General features: G+C 38.2%; 1 protein-coding gene across 1 annotated transcript in view; it reads right to left on the bottom strand.

The window, feature by feature from the left end:
• LOC147596817 (ras GTPase-activating protein 1-like) overlaps positions 1–19,552 on the bottom strand; it is a 96,278-nt gene that overhangs the window by 52,798 nt on the left and 23,928 nt on the right. The window contains exons 4-8 of the mRNA XM_086769652.1: positions 17,034–17,151; positions 15,961–15,992; positions 13,624–13,676; positions 12,744–12,894; positions 2,108–2,186 (exon numbers count right to left, since the gene is read on the bottom strand). Coding sequence (XP_086625778.1) covers positions 2,108–2,186; positions 12,744–12,894; positions 13,624–13,676; positions 15,961–15,992; positions 17,034–17,151 — 433 coding nt within the window. The remainder of the gene's footprint in view (positions 1–2,107; positions 2,187–12,743; positions 12,895–13,623; positions 13,677–15,960; positions 15,993–17,033; positions 17,152–19,552) is intronic.

Genomic DNA, 19,552 nt, shown 5'->3' with positions numbered 1-19,552 from the left:
CCTGCAGCCTGTGGAGGACCCCACGCTGGGGCAGGCAGATCCTCAAAGGAGGCTGTGGCCTGTGGAGGGCCTGTGTTGGGGCAGCCGTTTTGGAGGGACTGCACCCTGTGGAAGTATGACTCACACCAGAGCAGTTCACGAAGGACTGTAACCCATGGGAGGGACCCTGCGCTGGAGCAGGGGAGGAACGTGAGGAGTTCTTCCCCCAAGGAGGAAGCAGCGGCATAAAGCGACATGTGATGAACTGACCATAACCCCCATTCCCTCTTCCCCACTGTGCTGCTTGTGGAGGGGGGAAGGAGGTAGAGATAATGTTAAGCCTGGGAAGAGGGAGGGGTGGGGGGAGGTTATCTTGTTCTCTGTCTCATTATCCTGCTTTGGTTTTAATAATTTAAAAAATGGTTTTCTCCAGGTTGAGTTTGTTTTGCCCATAACGGTAACTTTAAGGATCTCTCCCTGTCCTTATCTCAAACCTCGAGCCTTTTTTCTTATATTATCTCTCCCTATTCTCTCGGAGGGTGAGGGGACTGAGAGAGAGACTGCGTAGTTTGGTCTCGAGTGGGGCTAAACCACGACACTATGAAAGAAAAAACGTACAAAACAACAGAACTAGTGAAAAATGCTTTAAAGTAAATTTGAAATTAAACAGGAAGTCTATTAGATTGAACTGAACAGTATGCCAGACTTCTGATTTTTTTTTCTTCAAAAACAGAGCATGACAGTATGTGGGAGAACACACAACCAAATGTAATTACACCACCAATAACTTCTTTTTTTAAAAAAAAAAAAAAGGAAAGTCACAAATATATCTGAATAACTTAAAAGAATCTTATGCAGTCTCACATGGAAAATTAGTCAACGCAGAGAAAGTTATTGATACAGGAACCATAAGTGGATGTACAAAGTGCCAAAGTGAAGATGATTGCCACGATCCAAAATGAATTATGGAGAACAAGGAAAGTTACTTAGGTGAAGCTTTTCAAGGATCAGTTTCGGAATTCAAATTTCCTCACATTTGTCTCAATCACATTACAGAATATGAGTTAATAGTAGCAGACAACTGGGAAGTACTGATGACAAGCCAATGGAAGCACTGATGACAAGCCAATCAGCAATAAAGGAACAATCAGAATAATGAGGCATAAGTCTAGTAATACAACATAAAATTTGCACTTGTTGATACTTACTAATAGAAAACAATGTAATATAATGTGGCTACGATAACAGCACAGATAATATTCTGGGATTATCTGGTAAATACTCTCACAGAAAAAAAAGGAATTACTGATGACATGGTATTCTGAGTTGTTCTGGTCCATTACATTCAAGAAACACAAACTCACACTGGAATTGATAGTAGTAGGGCAACTACAAGAACGTTATGAAGAGACAAAAAACAGATCTGATATGCTCAGTTTAGTGAGCTGACTAAGGCAGAATACACAAAATGCCCTTGTATTAATAAAATAGATCTAACAAAGGGGTAACTAGGTTGGAAATTAAAACCAAATTTCTAACCATCAAAACAGGATTGTTTGAGAATAGATGGGGAATAAAGTAAACAAATATACTTTAGAACTAGCTATAACTTTATGAAAAACAAGACAATGTGCTCTGTTTATTATCGGTGGTCTCTTAGGATGAATTTATGCTACAGGGCAACAATGTTCAGGAACACACCCTGCAATCCCAGCCCCCTGATCATCTCTGAAGCTTTTCTGTGCATATAGGTTTTCTTTGGAAGAAGAGAGACACCAGAAAAAGAAGAATGGAGGGCAGTCTAGTTCCCCTCCCACTCCAACATGGTATTAAGGCACAGCGTTGTTTCAATCAGGGACCAGAGCTGGAGGCACAAGACGGAGCATTTACATCCCAGAGCACAGACAAAACTTACCATATCTTCTGTTTACTACAAGCCAACCTTAGATAAGTGAATGCATATGAGGATAAAATGAAAGAAACACACAAGCTCAAAACAAAAATTCAGGAGAGAATGATGCTGTTTAACTATCATGGATACTTCTGCTGTAATTCAGTTCCTATATTATAAGTATTTGAGGATTAAGTCAATATCTTCAATAACAAGTGCTCAGAGATGAAGTTTTACCTGCATTGGAACAGGATCTTTAAGGTAATATCCTTCAACAATCTGTTCGTTTCTATAATGATCAATGATCTCAGCAACACTGTTCAAATAAGAAAAATAAGATTTAAAATGTTAAACCAGTTAGGTTTTCCTCTGTATGAGAATTTGCTTTTCCATGCAATCATACTACGTTTCCTCACAAATTGATAATAAAAGTCAAGTGCTAAACATCATAATCTTGTTTGCAGCAATGACAATTTACCAACGTATTGAAGTCAAGAAAATTAACAGAACTCTACTCAAAATGTATTAATTCTAAACTCCACAGAACTCCAGTCAGTTGTTGAAAACGCCTATATTGGGTCTGCCTGGGATGGAGTTAACATTCCCCATAGCAGCTCTCATAATGCTGTGCTTTGTATTTGTAGCTAGAACGTGTTGATAACAAACCAGTTTTGGCTAGTGCTGAGCAGACTGTCTCTCCAACCCCACTCCTCAAAGGCTAGCAGGCTGGGAGTGGGCAAGAGATAGGGAGGGGATATAGCCAGGACAGCTGACTCAAACTGACCAAAGGGATATTCCATACCATATGACATTGTGCTCAGCAATAAAAGCTAAGAGAAACGAGGAGGCAGGGGGGCATTTGTTATTAAGGCATTTGTCTTCCAAAGCAACTGCTACACATACTGAGGCCCTACTTCCCAGGAAGTGGCTGGATATCACTTGCTGATGGAAAGCAGAGAATAAATCTTTTTGCTTTCCTTTGCTTCTGTGTGCAGCCTTTGCTTTTCTTGATTAAATTGCCTTTATCTTGACCCACGATTTTTAATCTAATTTTCTCCCCCTGTTCCACTGAGGAGGGGGAGTGAGAGTGAGTCTTGGTGGGCACCTGGTGGCTGGCCAAAGTCAACTCACCACAATGCCAAATGAGTACACTACCTTTTCCACATTCAAGTAACACATGCGCATTTCCCAGCTCTCCAGCCAGGCTGAAAACTGCTATTTTAATGGCAATAATTTTCAAAGTCCTAGAGTAACTAGGGAAGGGGAATTGGAGATGCTTCAAACTGTGCAAAGCAATTTCTTTCTAGGAAGACAGGAGTGGGTAATAAAAGTTTTGTAACATGGATTATGAAGATTATTCTTCAAAATCACTGAGCTATCATGTTAAATTAACTACCCAGTCAGTAACACTCCTCTACGAGGAAGCTTGCATTCTAATTACCAGAATCAGATTTAAATTGTATTTTGAAGGATCGGGAGAGAAGTAGTGACAGATGCAAGTTAAAATTCAACGTATCTTTGAGTTGCTCTTTTTTTTGGAGTTATTGAAAGTTATATTGTAATAAAGAGAAGTAACATTAACATCAACACATATGAATCATTCATATACAAGATATCAACCTAAAAATAAAGAACTAAGTAATTAAGTGGAAAACAAAAATATACTTTGTGTGTTTTCTCATTTCATATGTACTGTTACTTGTGTGCGTAAATGTAATCAATAAGGCACACGTGATGAGATCTTTGGCCTATTACAATTGGATAAAGTTTTGTCTAAAGGAAAGATATAGAATACTATAAAAATGATCATAAAAACATGTAAATAAAATAATAGAAAAACATATTTGCTTTTTCCCTATCTCATTCTTCTAAAGTTATGAACTAGTGTATGCTTGTTAAGTCAATGAATCTTCCCACAAACATTTTTATTTTTCAGGTTTATAAAGTGACTTGAATTTCTCAGTATTACTAAAAATCAAATACATTTCATTTTTATTGATATGCAATATGCATATGCTAATTTCTCCATAAAAATTAAACTTTACCACACTGCATAAAATAATCACTCATTGTATTTTGCATGTTGAATAGCTATTGCCAACATCTTGTTATAAGGGCAATCAATAATAAAGCAGCTTTATATAATTTTTTCTTCATTCATCAAATTGAGAATACCTTGACTGTCAACGTCTCATCTCCTTCCTTGGTTAAAAAAACAGGAGTCATCCCTCAATATAAGAAGCAATTGCCTAATTTCTTCCAGTTTTGGAAAATGAGCTGAAGAATGAACTGATTTGTATTTGAAAACTCATTTTACAGTTAGAGTACCATACAGACCAGGACTTTATGCCTTGGTGGCATGATTAAGGGTTTTTTTCTTTAGCCCTTTTCTCCCCCACACAAACTCAACTCAGATGGTCATTGTATATTGTCTTACCAGTAAAGCAGCTCAAAGGGCTGAATAAGCCAAACATTGCAAACAGAAAGATACCACATATCTTCAAGTACACTTGAGAATGAATTTGCAAGTGATCCAAGTTATCTAACATATAAAATGTAAAACATGAAATCAGACTGACCACAAAAAGAATCTAAGGGACAGGAAAAAAGAGTTTATAACTCCTTTCAGCGTCTGACAGCAACAAAATCCTACTTACACAAAATATATCAAAGAAGGTATAAATAAGTATGGACTAAAAAAATGAATGGTTAAACTTGGTTTGATAGAGAAATAAAGATCAATCTCAGTACTATGTTACAGTTACTTTACTAATTGTAAGATGTTTAGCATAGGGTGTATTAGGCTGCCCAGATCCTAGCTACCTGGATAATCTAAAAAGTATCTCATCATCATGAGCAGTATCATTCTTTTAATACTTCACAGGTGAATTAAGAGTTATTCCAACTGCTGACATTTCAAACAGTGAAGAATCCAGGAAGCAAAACACTACTCTATACATCATTAAATTATAAAGAAAATGAATTAACATGTTAATATTATTCATATTGTTCAGCCTATCAAAAAATGGATTAATCTATCAGTTAAAATAAAACAGGCTTTCAACAACTACAATCTTCTAGTCTCAAATTGTCTCATCTCTCATATTAAAGATATCTTGAAAGCTTGTTCAATGTATAACTGTTGGGTCAATGTTTCTTATCTTCTACTTTGACATAGAATCAGCAGATACACTACCCTGTGCTGCTGTCTCCTCTCCCCCCCCCCCCCCAATTTTATAAGTTTTTGGAAAACTTTGTCTTAGGAAGGTTAGATTTCAGAAAGAAAACAGACAGAGAGGAGAAAGGGGCATGAGATACATAGGAGGATAGATATGCCTATCCTACCACACTTTCTAAAATCAAAAGTGAAGCAGTAATAAATTCTATCTTACATTTGAACATTGTTTTATTTCCCAGGTAGTTTGTATACCCAGACATAGGACTGGAAGTTCCACAACCTATATAAGCTATCTGCCTATATTCCAAAAGCATGCACAGATAGTGTTTTCCTCAATCTTCCTAGTAATAGGGATAGGCTTTGGAAGAAACAGGTGAACCCAAGACATCAATACCTGGCTCCAGGACTGGTGCCTCCACTAGAACTTTGGTTTTTATAACCATAGAAGAGTCTTCGAGACACAAGGTATGCTGGGGCCTGACAGGATCCACCTGTCCTGATGGTGAAAACACTTCTTTGCTCATAAGCTGGCAGAACTGATTGAGAGGGCTTTAAACTAGAATCAATGGGGAAACGGGATATCAATAGCTGAGATGAAGGTAAGCCAAGGGTTAGTATAGCACTCGCTGAGGGTGGCAATGCTAGTGAGAACATTTACACTGCTTCAGGGAGCATGGAGGGCTCAGGAGCACATCTGAAATGCTTATACACCAATGCAAACAGTATGAGAAACAAACAGGATGAACTAGAAGCGTTGGTCAGCTCCCAGAGCTAGCTATGTTATTATTAGTAATAGTGAGACTTGGTGGAACAAGTCCCACAATTGGAGTGCTGGGATGGAGGGCTACAGGCTGTTCAGGAGGGATAGGCAGGGCAGGTAAGGTGGAGGAGCTGCACCATATGTAAAGGAGAGGTGTGACTGTACAGCCCTTACAGTTAGGGATGATGTCCTGGAGAGCCTCTTGTGTGAGGGATTTCAGTGATGGTCCATGTAGGGCCACTGTGGGAAATTACAAGCTGCACACAGCTGTGAGAATGCGACCTTGGAGAGGGGAGCTAGGAGGGTTGTTATCTCAGAGAGGGGAGCTAGGAGGGTTGTTATTGAGCAGGATGTTGCTGCTATCAGGGAACCACTGTCAGCCAGCAGGGCATGTACTTGGCAGGCCTTGTTGCATGCGCTGGCCACGCGTGCATCAACGCCTAGTCAGTACTCTTCCACTGAATCTGCTGAGGGTATAAACAGAGGCGGCTCAGTGCAGAGGGGGAGAGAAAGGACCCAGAGCACACTCTACGAACAACAGGGGACGCCCTGAAGGTGCTGCGCCTACCTCCCTTCTCTGCTCTGACCCCACTGATCATCATCGTCCTGCTCAGCGGTGTCTCCGGCTTAGTTGGGTTGGTAAGACTCTCACAAAGGGAAAACAATACGCTGGTAACTGCTTATGCTAGGAACTGTAACTGCTTATGCTGGTAACTGCTTATGCAAGGCTATAATAGAGCAATAAATACTCTTGTGCTTTTGAATATCATATGTTGGGTGATCTTTGTGCATAGGAATCCTACGAACCGGTTACATCTCTGGGTGAGGATTAAGGGTGATGGAAAACAAAGCAGCTGTTGTAGTGGGTGTCTACTACCAATCGCCTTGCCAGGATGTTAGCACTGATGAGCTATTCTATAAGCAATTTGGAGAAATCTCTGGATCAGTAAGACCTTGTCCTTATGGGAGATTTCAACTTCCCAGACATTAATTAAGAATACCATACTGGTCTGGGAAATTCCTTAAGTTTGCGGAAGATAATTTCTTGTCACAAGTACTCAGTGAGCCAACTAGGAAAGATGGCCTCCTAGACTTGTTATTTGTGAACAGAGAAGGACTTGTGGGAGATGTGAGGGTAGGTAGCTGTCTTGGCCACAGTGATCACGAAATGTTTGAGTTTAAAATTTTCAGTGTAATGAGGAAAAAGGTCAGCAGAGTTGCTACCCTGAAGTTCAAGAGAGCAAATTTTAAGCTACTCGGGGAACTATTTAGCAGAGTACCCTGGGAATCTGCTTTTGAGGGCTTAGGAGTGCATGAGTGCTGATCAGTCTTTAAGAATCACCTTTTAGAAGCACAGGAGCAGGCAATTCCATTGTGTCCTAAGTCAAGCAAGCAGGACAGAAGACCAGCTTGGCTGAACAGGGAACTCCTTGTGGAGCTCAAGAGGAAAAATAAATGGTATGATCTCTGGAAGCAAGGTCAGGTCTTGCAGGAAGAATACAGAGCTGTGGTTCGCATATGCAGGGAAAAGACATGAAAGGCTCAACTAGAGTTGAAACTGGCCAGTGCTGTGTCAGATAACAAGAAAGGCTTTTAAAAGTATGTTAATAGCAAGAGGAGGTCTAAAGAAAACATTGGACCAATACTTGTTGAAGATGGTCATCTGACTAATAGGGATGAAGAAAAAGTAGAGGCATTCAATGCTTTTTTTGCCTCAGTCCTTAATAATCCTGATAGACCTTGGGCTGTCCAGTCCTTTGAGTTAGAGGATCATGACTGTGGGAAGAGTGCCTTTCCTTTTGTGGACACTGAAATTGCAAGGGACCAACTGTATCAGCTGTATGTTCACAAGTCCGTGGAGCCTGATGGGATTCATCCCAGAGTACTGAAGGAGCTAGCGGATGTTACAGCAGGACCCCTCTCAATCATCTACTAAAGGTCTTGGGAGTCTGTGGAGGTCCCCGCTGACTGGAAGCTAGCCAATGTTATTCCAATTTACAAGAAGGGTGTGAGGGAAGACCTAGGAAACTACAGACCCATTAGTCTAACCTCAGTTCCTGGAAAAATTATGGAGAAGATCATACTGGGTGCTATTGAAAGGCATTTAAAGAAAAATGCAATCAATCAACACGGGTTCACAAAAGGAAAGTCCTGTCTAAATAATCTGATATCCTTCTATGATTATAAGGTCACTTGCCTAGTGGATGAAGGCAAGGTAGTGGATGTAGTTTTTCTGGATTTTAGTAAGGCTTTTGATACTGTCCCTTACAGCATCCTTCTGGACAAGTTGTCCAACTGTGGGATGGACACAATGAGCTGGGTGAAGAAATGACTGAAGGGCAGAGCTAAAAGGGTTGTAGTGAATAGGGCTACATCTCGCTGGCAATCGGTCACCAGCAGCGTTCTTCATTCCTATTTTTATCAATAATCTGGATGCAGGAGTTGAATGCACCATTAGCAAGTTTCCTCCCTAAACTGGGAGGTGCTGTTGACTCTCTTGAGGGACAAGAGGCCTTGCAGAGGGATCTAGATAGATTGGAGCATTGGACAATCATCAATGGCATGAAATTTAACAAGAACAAATGTCAGATTCTGCACCTGGAACGGAGTAATGCCTGGCACAAGTATAGATTGGGAGAGGAGAGGGTGGAGAGCAGCCCTGCAGAAAGGGATCTGGGGGTGCTGGTTGACAGCAGGCTCAATATGAGTCAGCAGTGTGTCCTGGCAGCTAAGAGGGCAAACCGCATCCTGGGGTGCGTCTAACACAGTATAACCAACCAGTCAAAAGAGGCGATTATCCCACTATATTCATCATTGATGCAGCCTCACCTTGAATACCATGTGCAGTTCTGGGCCCCACAATTTAAGAAGGATGTTCAGGTCCTTGAATGCATCCAGAGAGGAGAGCAACAAAGCTGGTGAAGGGGCTGGAAGGCATGTCCTATGAAGGGCAGCTAAGGACTCTGGCTTTGTCTAGTTTGGAGAAAAGGAGGCTGAAAGGTGACCTCATTGCTCTGTACAGCTTCCTGAAAAGGGGAAGTGGAGAGGGAGGGGCTGATCTCTTCTCCCTGGTGTCCAGTGATAGGATGCGTGGGAATGGTTCAAAGCTGCACCAGGGGAGGTTCAGACCCAACATTAAGAAACATTTCTTTACCAAGAAGGTGGTCCAACACTGGAACAGGCATCCTAGAGAGGTGGTCGATGCCCCAAGCCTGTCTGCGGACAATGCCTTTAGTAATATGCTTTAACTTTTGGTCAGCCCGTGACTAGATGATTATTGTCGGTCCCTTCCAACTGGAACTATTCTACATTTAAAAAAAAAAAACAAACAAACCAACAAACAAACCACACACCAACACACTACCACCATCCCCCCACGAAACCACAAAAAAAAAAAAAACCCACATCAAATAAAATAAAAAAAAGCATGCAAGTTATTCACAGAATAGGTAAGGTTGGAAGAGACCTCCGAGATCATCTAGTTTAAGTCCCTATCTCAAAGGAGAGTTAACAAGAACAGATTGCTTAGGACCTTGTTCAGTCATGTTTTGAGTATCTCTAAGGATGGAGACTCCACAGTCTCTTTGAGCATCCTCTTCCAGTGTTCCATCATTCTCATAGTAGGGGGAAGAAAAGAAAAAAAAAAAAAAAAAGTGGTTTGTGCTCAGATGGAATTTTCTATATTTCAGTTTGTGCCCACTGCCTCTTTCTGTCACTGGCCACCACTAAAGAGAGTCTGTCTCTCTTCTTTGCTCCCTCCCATCAGGTATTCATACACAGTGATAAAATTCCCCCCCACCCCAGCCTTCTCTTCTCAAAGTTGAACAGTCCCAGATTTTCCACCTGTCCTCATATGGCAGATACTCTAATCCATTCATCTTCATGGCCCTTTTCTAGAAACCTACAACACCTGGACTCAGTATTCCCAATCAGTCTCCCATCCAAGTACTAACTGGGCCCAATGCTGCTTAGCTTCTGAAATGAGATGAAATAGAGCATGTTCAGGGTGGTGTGGGCACAGGCTAGTAAGCATATATTTTCTGTTTGAGATTTTATGATAAGCAGTTACTAAAACTGCTCACCCCCCTCCCAAACAAATGCTGCCAATTTTTACATGAAAAAGTAGATATTACTCCAGTAGTCACCTATCTTATCCATGGAATAAACAGAAAGATCACGAAAGTTAGATACTTTACTGAAGTCCATGAGAAAATACTATTTCATTACATAGTAAAAACAATTCACTCAATACATTTCCTATATATTAGGACCTTCAAACAGATAATTAAAAGACTACAGATTGGTTGTTTTCTAGAGACGAAATAAGAAATAATGAAAGCAGACCTCCAAATGAGAGAGTGTAAATACAGTCTGTTAGCTATACTCATCAATAGAAGTTTTGAGCAATTTACATACAGAATGGTGGGAGAACATGCAAAGGGAAAAGGTTAGTGGAAAAAGTAGTCTTCCTATGCATCACAGAACACTAGATTCCCGAGATGTACCCAGGAATTTTTCCCCATGATCATCCACAATAATTTTGGCTTGCTTTTGGAATATAAGCAATGCTACATCTCTGCCTATACAGGTTGCGGATCTTCCAGTCTCATGTCTGGATATTCAAATTACCTGGGAAATAAAAACAAGAGTCAACTTTTGAGTTTGTTTCCTTACTGTTCTTCAGGCTCTTTCTTTTGTATGGAAAAATCTTGGTCTAGAATGTATAGGACTATAACTGTACTCAATACTCTGCAAACAAAGAACAGATTGGCTTTATTTTATCTATTTTTTAATCCCACTTACAATCACTAAAACAGCAAGAGAAGAATATGAAGAGAAACAACACTACTAGCAAGAATTATTTTTTTAAAGTTCCAGTCTAATACTAGTATCAGATACCTTCAGAGCATTTAAAGAAATAGCTTATTATAATAAAAATCAATGAAAGCTGTTTAACAGGTGCATTTAAACAAAGAGCACTTCTTCAACCTCTAGTTTTTCACCTTGAGTTATAAAGAAGAAAACCAAATGTTCTCTCTGTCCCCAAAAATGCTCATAAATCATTTACTTATCTTGCATAAATTCATACTTCCTATGTTTCTGTTCTGGATTCAAAGTTGTTTAATGCTTTCCAGCCACTTCTGATTGTTCCATACAGCAATTCACCTTAATCTTCATATATTTAAAGACTTCCTTCTTCCAGTGTCCATAACAAATAAACCAGTACAAGAATTAAAAAGCCCACAGAAAGTTATTCCCTTTTTCCTGCTTCTTATTTATTGCCCTCTGCAGTAGATCTTATGGTAAAGAATTTGGGGCAGTTACCATCTTCATTTGGCATCCTTATTATCTTGCATTACATACCATTTGAACTTCCAAGAAGTTTATCAACTTTTAGTAAATACTAACTTGGACAAAATTTGAGCCTAGGAGTACATTAGTAATTCCGCAAAACATTCAACTAAAACTAGAAGTCTTTCAAAGCCAAGCAGTTTTCTTTCACTGAGGAGGATCTTTGCAACCTAGGTACCAAAATATTCAAAAAAACCCTCTAAAAGCATATTATTGTAACTTAGTGATGTTTAATATTTTAATCTTGTTTTCCATCCAACGTCCATGAAAGAATCTTCTCTGAGTAAATGTATCTTATATATACACTTCAAATGAATCCAGCAGAGGGAAATTAATTTCCTAAAGTAATAACTTATTGCAGTAAGCTTCTGGAACTATACTATCTAATGTTGCAATGCCATTTGAGACTAATAAGACTTCCACTAATTGGATAATTAGTTTGACATCACCTAGGGTGTGGGCTTTTAGCCTATCATCCTCCTAATAAGCCATGTAACTACAGAAGTGGCAAAAGAGGGTTTACCTTCATCAAAGGCTGACACTGCAGCTAGCTTGATTTTCAATGAGGATGTCTGGAGGCCAGACTGATTAATGTAGAAGGTACTCAAGCAGCCTGTGTGTGGGATATACATAGGTTAATAAGGTTCCAATTGCTTAGTCTCAAACCATTGTCTATTTGAAATCATATGAAGAAGTCCACTGAACTTCTTAGTTAGGAGACCTCAACATTTTCTCAGACACATCAGCTGCTGGATCTTTACCTGCTCAGAAGCCAAGCTGGAAGGGAGAGAAATTCTTTATTGGGATGAAGAATGCCCTGGTTCTAGGTGAACAAGTCTGGAAAATTTCTGATTATGTAACAGGCAATGGCCTCAATTAAAAGAGAAAGGTGTGTTTTCACTACTGAGAAGTCTTGATAGTCTTATTCAGAGAGTTGTCACAGATTCGAGGATGGAGCTGTATTGATAGCTTCTCCCTTGAAAGGGGCAACTTACCTTTGTCATTTCTTTTTGTACATATTACCATATTTTAATACTCATGGCAAAACAAACCTATCCCAAGTTTCATCACTCTAAATGAAGTGATCTGCACTTCTGACCGAAGTATCATTCACATATTTTAAGGTGATTAATTTAATGACTTTTTTTCAACAATGAAGATATTTTTTCCCTTTCTTGTCAATGTCCATTTCTATTATTTATATTTCAAAATCCCTACTGAATGTCTCTGATAAAACTAACATTTTAATTTTCCCCTTTCATATACACAAAACTCCCTATTATAAATAGTAGCTTCCAAGACAACACAGCATTCTCCTAATTACATGTCGTAATCCAATTTATAGGGTGAAGAAAATCATTTACAGAAGGAGAAAAATACTTCAAAAGAAACAAGTTGTGCTTAAGCTTTTGAAGACTTTTAGAATGTGCTTAGTTACAACTAACTACTAAGCAAGTTAGTTAAAACTCTTAGTATATTCTTCAGAAATACTGAAATCTTATGATCATATCAGTAAGTTATCAGCAATATGTTATACAAATTCTTTACATAAGTATAAAATACACACAACTATTAAAACTTACCTATTATAATATCTTCCTCCCATCATAAACTGATTGCTTGATGTTGGACATATTTTAAAACGCTGAATATTTTCACTGGTTCGAAAATAAAGTGAATAATCACCAGGCGTATTATCTGAAGGCCTCACAAGAAAACTGCACACCTGACCAACTGAAAAGATATCATAAGTGTTATTCACTGTTACTTATCTTAGTATCATTTATGAGCTCTTATCAAAGCTCTTTCTGTACAAATTATCAAGAACTGCACACTTAAAAGAGAAGGTCTGATGTAAGTTCCAACAGCGATCCCCATTCTTCACCCAAATGGGATGAAGTCGTACTAAACTGCCAGAGTTAATGCAAAATCATTTGGCTGTAGCTGACAATCTATCCCCACTTTTGCCACCTCTTTACAAGAGCATTTGGTGTGCGTGTGGGAGGTTTGACAATGTTTTTTTTAAAAAAAAAACACTACAGATTTTTGTTCTCATATTTAAGGTATGTTATTTGTCAGTATGAGTCAGAAATCTTGATGTTTTAATTTTAAAAATTATTTCCTCTATGAGGGGACTAAAAAAGAGTTTATAATACATTCTCCCATAAGTACATAACAGTATTTTCTCCTCAGCATTTTGATGAAGCCCAATATATTGTTATTTATATATATTACAAAAATAAAACATATTGAACTATTTCAGTTAGAATTATGAAACTAACTTTACTTGAGAATATAAAAAAAATACTCAGTGCTCAGCCATGAGGTTTTCTTCCAATGTAGTAGCAACCATAGGTCTGATGCTCATATGTTCATACAGAAAAAACAGGTTTTGCTGCAGTCTGTTATAAACAGGATTGTGTCATTCCACTACCACTGTATTTCCATCTGAAATACAAGTACCTGTCATCAGCAAATTGTAAGCCTCTTGTTTGGAGATCTTCCCATGGAACCATCTTAAAGATGAAGAGAAAAATTAAAAAGCAAAACTATCAGCTCTTTTTTTTTAGTTGTTGTGACATCTAAGGCTCTGCCACCTATGAATTCATCTCTGGCACCTATGAATTAATCTTCATTTTAAAAATCTAGTACATATAGATTATATAAGCAACCATTACATTACTCAGTGATTCTGTTTTTCTACCAACAGAATGAAAAATAAATATCTACAGCTATATAAATAAACTAATTTCAATCCAAGTGTCCAACACAGAGTAGATGTTCAAATCCAAGTGTGTTTAGAAATGAAAAGGCATTGTTTAAATGCTAGAAAATTTTACAGGCATATTTGAAGTCAGTGTCAGATAGCAATTTATTTGAAGCATGAAATGCAAAGTCCAAACAAAGAGATTAATAAGTTAAATAGTGTACAGAATAACTAAAATTAAATTTTGATATAAATTGATGAAATAAAACCTAGCTTTGTTAGACTACTGAATATGAGTTGCTTTAATCTCACATCCTGCATTATCCACAGAGTCCTGTGTCAGAACATCATCCTAAAAAAATACAGCAATCTATCCAGTCTCAACCTGATACCTATGATTATAGGAAACATCTTGACATTGCATGGCTATTCAATTTACATGTGGCACACCACATGCTACATCTTAAGAGCTCATCCTGTCCTTTAAAAGAAAGCTAGAAATAGGGCCTTTCATTACATGGCAGGTACACTCACCCTAAGCTAGGAAGCTTCTAGAACCATGTGGCTGTTGTAAAGTGAAGTCTTCAGCCAATGAGAAATGATGTGACCATATGTGACCACAGATCAGATTTGACTAGGGTATAAATGGAGCCCTGCCAGAGGGCAAGCTTAAGCCAGTTGTCCTCAGAGTGGCAGGTCTGCAGTCAGGGACTTTCCTCTTAGGTTGAAACACTATCTAAGGAAACTCCTCAAGGGTGAGAGCTCTCCCTTTGTTAGGTGAGTGATTGTGTGTTTTGGATCATTAGAATTCCTGAGTGACATTTCAAACCTGTAGATTGCTAATAATATCAGAGCCTTAAAGCAATTCTGGTTAAAGTAGAGCTAAGTTTAAATTTGTTATCAGTTTGTTACAAAGAAATCCTGTTTGAGTTTATGACTTGGTCTAATTTAATTTCTGTGAGTTTCCACAACACACTGTGGAGTGTGTGTGTACATTTAAGTGTGTAAAAGAAAGCTCTCTTTTATGCATCAAAAGAGGCTCTAGTTCTAACTTGCTTTCTATATTACCTTTACAGGATAATCTCTGGCTATTCAAATATTTGCAGAAATCCTTGCCTCCCCTGGAATCCTCTGAGCAGCATGAGTAACTGGACTGACAGTGTCAAAGCTCTAAGAATCTGCTACAAACTACTTAGGTTTTTTTTTTTTTTTTAAAAAAAAGTTCCTGTATTTGAAGGCATCCCTACTATTGTAGCAGAACACTAGGGATCAGTAAACTAAAGCCACATACTAATGATTTTTCTTTCCTCTAGTTAAAAAAACAAACAAACAAAACAAAACCACTACCCAAGAAATGCTGCCTTCAATCATCAGTCCTTTGGAGACTGCAAACTGGGCAATAAATACAGGAAGCAGCAGCTGCAATTATAGCAAGCAAATGGAGGACAGATGAAGTTATCCAGCTACTAGAAATTTTCTGTAACTTTCATTTGCTACTCATCTTTACTACTGAAAATAATATAACAATCAAGTTTCCCATAAATATCAATTAATTGTTCACTGTAAATTATATTAGTTTGTTTTTTTTTTAAGTATTTAACAAGTTGGAATTCACTGCAAACAGATTATTCTAGTCTCTTGGTTTTCACTTTAAGTGTTAACACATGAGGCTAATATGGAGAAAGTGTTACTACTACACTATAATTTCTCTAATGATACTTTGTTCCCCCTCCTGCATTTAGAGTTGAGCGGACTTGAAAAAAAGGTTACCTCTAGGGCAAACTGTATGTGTATAAAAAAAACACCTGACAAATCTGAAAACACCACACTCTCCATTGTACATATTCTGGATAAAGGGATCACACAGAGACTAATCCAAGATTTTATCACTGAAAAACCCATTAACATTCAGCATAACTAATACAAGACTTCATGTCAATTACCTATGCATCTTCAACAGCTAGTATAGAAGGAGAGTTTTAAGATTAAAAAACAAGTACACATAGCTTTGGTTCACCTTCCCAATCTCATAGCTCAAGTTTACAAACCGTTATTTTATGATTTGCTTTTAATAACAAAACAAAAATCCTTACATTTTGCCTTCATGTGGATCTTCTTCTCTTCCCTAATAGGAGAATTAACATATTAAGTGCATGACAACAATATGCTTGAGTTTAGAAAAGTAAACTTCATAGGTTAAGACCTTCTGTAGAAATAAACAGCACTAAGAAGTCCGAGACATTTTTGAACTAAATGGCTTATTGCAGTTTATGTAAAGAGGTTTTCAACTTCATTCATTAAGTGGAAATTCAGCCATAATACATTATTTCAAAAGATTGTAACTCTTCAAGTCCTTCTTTACATGTGTAACTTAAATCTCAACTTTCCTTAACTTCAACCACTAATGTAGGAATCTACAGTTAAATACTCTAACACTGCCATTTCAATTTAGCCATTCACATCCTGATATAGATGCAAGAAACAGGTGAAGCAAACTCTACTAACAGTAAAATATATATGCTGCAAAGCAAACATCATCAGGACTCCAAAGCAATGGTGAAATCATTTAAAAAAAAAAAAAAAAAGCACCATGTGGGAGGGTGGAGTGGGTGTTTTTGTCTGTTAAAACATCTCTTCTCCAGCAGTAATTCAATTATCTTTAGATCACCTGGTTAGCTTCCTGACTTAGCATAAGCCCTTCTAGTTATAATTAACTCATCAACATACTTTTTAACCCACACTTGGCCCTTAAAAAAAAAAAAAAGACCTATCGCAGTGAAAAAAGTCAGTCTATACATTTATGAATGTTTCATAGCAAACAAACAAACAAGAATGCAATTGAATGACTAGCAAGTTCATTATCAGGATTGGAATTTAGGGAACTGCCTAATAAGTTCACAGTGTCACTCATTTGCACATGAACTTGTTTGGATAACGTGAAAAAGTACTTAGTATATTGAATTAGACTTAAAGGTTTGTTACACTATTTTAAAACTGTCAGATTCAATTACTGCAGGAAGGTTTAGAAAAGGACATAAACTCAGGCAGTTAAATGCCACCGGTTTGGGTTTATTTTAATGTTAACTTACACAGACACACAGAAAATTAATTTTAAAAAATAATCAAATCTCAGTTCTGCAACAGATTTAAATATAAAATTACTTACCACTTCTTCTACCAGGTCTTCTACAATAAGACCTTGTTCATCTGTCCGTAAGTTTGTAACCCACATCCAGCCATCTTCCAATTCATTATGGACAATAAACATGTCTCCTTTAAGGAAACTGAAGAGAGTTACAGTAAGATTTATGTTAGAAGTACAATCAAAATATAAAGTTTAATGACACACTGAATTTCTGAGCACAGTTTCAGCAAAACATTTGAGGAAATCTGATCATGAAAGATACATTTATTGGTATCCCAGGCACACCATGTGCATTTTCCACACAGTTTAAGTAGTTATGATAGATTAATATTTATCCTTCTTTGATTTACATTACCTAATAGATACTTTAAAGTGTGCTAAGGATGCATAAAACAAAAAATACCACAACATTAAAAGATAAGAACATTCTTCTTTTATCAAGAGGGATGAAATACTAAACACAAGTAAAAACAAAGATTCCCTTAATATTCTAAGAAAACAATACTTTTATCAAAACCTAGTTTTGTACAATAAAGCGTGTGGAATATCTACTATTTAGGTCTTTGCTTACGAAGATAAGAACTAAAAAGAAGATACAGAATAGTTCCTCAAAAAGACATGCAGTTAGCTACAATAAGAGCATAAATACAAAGCATTAAAATGTCCAATGGAGTTTCATTACTGGAAGGTTAGTATAAGTTATTCCTTAAGTGTAATGCCAAACTCAGGAGTAATGGTTTTGGCTGGGATAGAGTTAAATTTCTTCATAGTAGTTTGTATAGGGCTATGTTTTGGATTTGTGCTGAAAATAGTGTTGATAACACACTGCTGTTTTAGTTACTGCTGAACAGTGCTCACAGAGTCAAGGCCTTTTCTGCTCCTCACACTGCCCTTGCCAGTGAGTAAGTTGGAGGTGCACAAAAAGTTGGAAGAGGACACAGTTGGGACAGCTGACCCCAACTGACCAAAGGGATATTCCATACCATATGACATCGTGCTCAGCAATAAAACTGAGGGTGGAGGTTGGCAGGGGGGGATGCTGCTCAGGGACTGGCTGGGCATCGGTCGGTTGGTAGTGTGCAATTGTTTTCATTTGCATCACTTGTCTTTCTTGGGTTTTATTTTCCTCTCTCTTTGTTGGTTGTGGGGTTTTTTTTCTTACCTTTTTTTAAATTTCTAATTATTAAACTGACTTTATCTCAACTCAGAAGTTTCTTTCTCATTTTTACCCTTCCAGTCCTTCCCCCATCCCATCGAGGGGGAGTGAGTAAGCAACTGTGTGGTGCTTAGTTGTGAGCTGGGGTTAAATCACAACAGTCCTTCTTAGCACTGAACATGGGGCCCAAAGGGTTTGAGATAATAAAAGATTTGACCAGAGCATATTAGAAGGAATTTATAATTATTATATCTGTTAACAATTGCTGCTCACGATACTGATTTATCTGTTCTCAATATTAGCTTATCTGATCTGTACCATGCTCCCCTTTTTTGCTGTATATGTGAAAGACTGGTTTTGGCTTTTGCAGTTTGCTGTGCTCTGTAGTGATTAGTGGTGTTTTTCCTGACAGATTTATTATTAAAACACTGACCTTGAGCTTAATCTAGTATTTGGGCTCTGTACTGAAGCCATTACTGTACTTCAGAATCATCTCATGGAGACAATTAACAATTACACTTCCTCCGAGTGATTTTTTGTGGAGGAAATACAGAATGGCACCTTCACCACCTTCTTCTGTGATGTTTTCTCTCTTGTTACAATAACTCTTCGATATCTTGAACATCCTTCGATAGTCAAAATACTTCAGAATTTCTTCAGAATATTGTTTCAACTTTTTCCAAGGTAAACCAACTATTAAGGAATATCATCCAGGCCCCGCGGCAGTGTGGATATGGATGGCAAGGCACGTGGGAGAATATGGGAAGGTATCTAGAAAGACTGTCACCTCTGATGGTCTGGGACTTTACTCACATATACTGATGAAGTGATAGACTGGAGGAAAAAAAAAAAAAAAAAAAAAAAAAGAAAGAAAAATGCCCTGGCTACTCCAAAGAGGCACAACTTATCGAATTTATCGCACTGTGCTGGAGCCTGGCCTGCACCTCCCAACCACTGCTCAGTACTATTCACAGAATCATAGAATGGTTAGAGTTGGAAGGGACCTTCAAAGGTTATTTAGTCCAACCCCCTGCAAGGAGCAGGGACATCCCCAACTAGATCAGGTTGCCCAGAGCCTCATCCAGCCTGGCCTTGAACGTTTCCAGGGATGGGGCATCCACCACCTCTCTGGGCAACCTGTTCCAGTGTTCTACAACCCTCATTGTAAAAATTTTTTATCTAATATAAATCTATCTCCCTCTATTTTTGAAAACATTATCCCTTGTCCTGCCACAACAGGACCTGCTGAAGAGTTCTTCCCTGTCTTTCCTGTAGGCCCCTTGAGGTACTGCAAGACCGCTATAAGGTCTCCCCAGAGCCTCCTCTTCCCCAGGCTGAACAGCCCCAACTCTCTCAGCCTGTCCTCACAGAAGACGTGCTCCAG

Source organism: Chlamydotis macqueenii, chromosome W (genome assembly GCF_036417535.1).
Source record: "Chlamydotis macqueenii isolate bChlMac1 chromosome W, bChlMac1.mat, whole genome shotgun sequence".
Lineage (NCBI taxonomy): Eukaryota > Metazoa > Chordata > Aves > Otidiformes > Otididae > Chlamydotis > Chlamydotis macqueenii.
This window is presented reverse-complemented; position numbering and strand designations above follow the sequence as displayed.